The sequence below is a fragment of the Kryptolebias marmoratus genome, linkage group LG16, assembly GCF_001649575.2.
Source record: "Kryptolebias marmoratus isolate JLee-2015 linkage group LG16, ASM164957v2, whole genome shotgun sequence".
NCBI lineage: Eukaryota > Metazoa > Chordata > Actinopteri > Cyprinodontiformes > Rivulidae > Kryptolebias > Kryptolebias marmoratus.
The window spans coordinates 555,563-559,154 of record NC_051445.1 but is presented as its reverse complement, the minus strand read 5'-3'; the positions used below and the strand labels follow the sequence as shown (position 1 = coordinate 559,154).

The 3,592-nt window shown below is 43.0% G+C and overlaps 1 protein-coding gene across 1 annotated transcript in view; it reads left to right on the top strand.

The window, feature by feature from the left end:
- The first annotated feature begins 1,787 nt into the window (after positions 1–1,787).
- Positions 1,788–3,592, top strand: part of LOC108251312 — a 2,411-nt gene continuing 606 nt past the window's right edge. The window contains exons 1-5 of the mRNA XM_037980306.1: positions 1,788–1,881; positions 2,175–2,549; positions 2,623–2,889; positions 2,985–3,078; positions 3,161–3,212. Coding sequence (XP_037836234.1) covers positions 1,848–1,881; positions 2,175–2,549; positions 2,623–2,889; positions 2,985–3,078; positions 3,161–3,212 — 822 coding nt within the window. The 5' untranslated portion in view covers positions 1,788–1,847. The remainder of the gene's footprint in view (positions 1,882–2,174; positions 2,550–2,622; positions 2,890–2,984; positions 3,079–3,160; positions 3,213–3,592) is intronic.

Sequence of the window (3,592 nt, the reverse complement as noted above, 5' to 3'; positions counted from 1 at the left end):
AAATAGTTATTTTTTCTTCTTATTTATCACTTATATAAACTGAATGTCTGCAAAGTGACAACACTAATACATTCGCCGTAGCCTACGTTATGAAATATTTACATGAATCATTGATACAATTATGATAGAAACGATAGAAGAAAATATATCACGATAGACACTTTTCTATCATCCCTACGATATGTATCGTTTTATCGCCCAGCACTAGTTGTCCTCATAAAGGAGCCGTGAGGGACATCTCTGAGTCTCCGACTCGTCTGACTGCTGCTGAAAAAGTGACGGCATCGAAACAGCTGCTGGAGTCAAACAGGTAAATATACCTTTAATAGGAATTTAACAGTCTGTGATGTGATAAACTCTGCAGAGACAAGTAAAAAGAAAACAACTGAAATATATCTACAGAACAAACTAAACCTGAAGGAGTTGTTACCTCTGGAGGTGTTTATGTGAATGAGGAAGTCAGAGATGGTATCAGAGACAGCAGAGGAAGAGGAAGGGATCGTAGAAACACGAGAAGAGGCCAACCTTGTGAAGAACAGGAGGCTAGAAGAGACGACTGAAAAGGCAGATAACTAAAAGCTGAAATTTATGAAAATCTCTGTATTTTGTAAACGTTTCCCTGGAAGAGTCCCAGTTTTATCCCCGATCTGTAGAACGAAGCAAAATGGAGCTTTAGTCACTTTAAATGTTGATTTTCTTCCTCGCCGAGGGCAGCCATCTTTGAGCATTTGTAAGACCGCCCCTGATTGGACAGGAGGTCTCGTTTATCTGCCGAGGCTTCTGATTGGTCGATGCTGGGTTTTCCAGGGACGACAGATGAGGACCGAAAAGAACGGACAAAAAGAGGAACGTGCTAAGATTATATGTTTTTATGATCTGTGGGAACATGGGAGATGGTTCCTGATGTCCCAGTTCTTCCAAAAAGACAAACTGTCCTCACAAACTGCTGCTTTTGGACTCTTCAGCCTCCCAGGAAAACACCTTTCTGATGTCCTAAAGTTGTAATTGTTGGTGGAAGAGCTCCAGACCGTCCTTCGGTCGATCGGTGGATGGTCAGCCTCCTCCTCCTGAAACCTTTGGACCTCCTGACTCGTCCATGTTTGAATGATCTGCCTGACCTGAGCTCCTTGGATGACTGGTAGATGAACCAAACACCAACTCAGGTGTGACTGAGTGTCCTTTTATCAGATGAAGCTTCTTCATTTTCTCCTGAGTGGATCTTAAACACCTCTGCTTGGTCAGATCGGCCTTTTCTGGCCTGAATTTAAATAAGTGGGTTCTGTTGCGGCGGTGCGTTGTGACACAAAGTTTACCAAAAGTAAAGTACTAAAAACAGGAAGTTTAAAACTGACCACAAACACAGAAGAGTTACCGCCAGCAGCAGATTACAACATGGAAGAAAAACTATTTCAGAAGATTAACAGACCACAGTGAGGAGGCCGTCTTAGGGAAAATGTTTTACAATTTCCTAAACTATTACTACATGCAAGTTTATTTGTACTTATATATTTTATTATCATACTTTTGTGAGGATTATATTAATGAACTTAAAGTGAAGTCTGGTTCAGTTTTTACTTTTGATCAACAGGAAATGATCTGACTGAAAACCAGGAGATGATCAATAAAACATTCATGTCACTGAATCTGTTTTTAGACGTTTTTCATCTGAAAAATGATTTCATGTCTTTAAAAATAGAACTACTTCAGAAGAGCGGGGCGTGGAGTGACAGGAAGTCATCTTCTTGTTGCATAAAAGGGGAAGTTTAATGACGAGCACAGATGTTAAAACTCTGTTTTCCTCGTAACCACTGCTGAAGAAAATCAGCTTATTAAAGCTGAAGGATAAAATGAATCTGTTGGCTCTTTTGCTGTTAATTTCAGGTAAAACCTCATCATCATCATTTGCTTTTGTTGCCTTGTTCTGAACACTTTAGCAGAATTAACTGTTTATTTGTCTGAGTTTCTTTATTATTATGACATCAGAACAAACCCAAAAAGATTTTTTTTAAGTTTCTAGTAAAAACAGGTTATTAACTTAGTCAAATTAGAAGAACTTGATTATTTTACCAACGTTTGAATCAGAAAGTTTAAACCCAGAGTTTTTCAAGCCTCTGAAACATGGAAGATTTTAATAAACAAAGTTTTTCTGTTTCTCGTCTCTCTGTTGTTTCCAGGAGCTGCAGGTGTAACGATTCAGTATCCGTTTCTATCAACTTGTGCTTTTAAAGGATCGACTGTCACCCTGCCCTGCAGCTTCACACCATTAAAGTCTTTCAATCGGGATGGAAGAGAAATTCCTCTGAAGGTCGTCAGAGTCCGCTGGTGTAAAAACCATGAACTCTGTCATTCTACAACCCCGTCTGTGTTTGACAGTAATTCAACGACTAACGACCCTGGATATGAGTACCTGGGGGACCTGAAGGGAAACTGCACCTTACGGATCAGAAACATTAAAACGTCAGATGAGCCAACCTTTCGCTTCAGGATGGAAGCTGATGATTCTGCAGGACATTTTGTAAACCGAACAGGAGTGAAAGTCAGTGTTGTTGGTGAGAACAACACGTCTCATTCTGACAGAGATTAATGAGTTTTAATAAAAACTAATATTTATTTTTATTTCAGAAGGGTCACAGATGAGAATAAAGAGCTCCAGTGAAGTCACAGAGCTCAGAGGTGGTCAGTCTGTCTCCCTGCAGTGCACCAGTCCATTCTGCACTTTCTACCACCTGAACATCACCTGGACGAAAGATGGCCACGCCCTCCCAGAGACTGGCCCCGCCCTCCAGCTCGGCCCTCTGACCTCAGAGGATTCTGGGAACTACACCTGTGGTCTGAAGACCAACAGCAGGTCCCGGTCGGAGCCGATCAGGCTGCAGGTGGAAGCTGAGGGTTGGTTTTTAGTCCTCCATTCTGAATTTCTTTCCTGTCAATCTAAAGTCAGATTTAATGTTTTAAAGGATCATTTTGTTCACTCTTCTCTGCAGGTGGCAAAATGGCCACCGAGACAATTATACGACTGGTTCTGTTCGGTGCGCTCACCCTGCTGAACGTCATCTTAGTGTCCATCGTCATCAGAAGGTATCTTCATCAGTACAAACATACATCATCATCATCATCATCATCAGTACAGACAGAGAATGACACCAGTCTGTTGTTTCAGGATGTGTTGTTTGCAGAACAGCAGCAGGGCGGAGCCTCGTCTGCAGGAACAGGTGAGTTACATCATCGCTCAGACGCTCCTCCCATCGGAGGAGCAGGAACCAGAGCATGATCACACGCTGATTACACCCATGAGAACTGAATCTGATCAGAGCTGCACACAGGTGAGGCCTCGTGTTCTCACCTGGTTCACATGACGGTGATAAAGACGAGGGTTCATCACCGTCATGTTCAGCCCTGAGTCTCCTGCTGTCAGACACGTTTGAATCAGTCCTGCTGCAGTTCGTACAGAATCACTGCTGATCCAACAAATCTCACTTTATCTGGTCAGTGGACGCACCGCGGCCCGGTCAGTGAACGCACCGCGGCCCGGTCAGTGAACACACCGCGGCCCGGTCAGTGAACGCACCGCGGCCCGGTCAGTGAACGCACC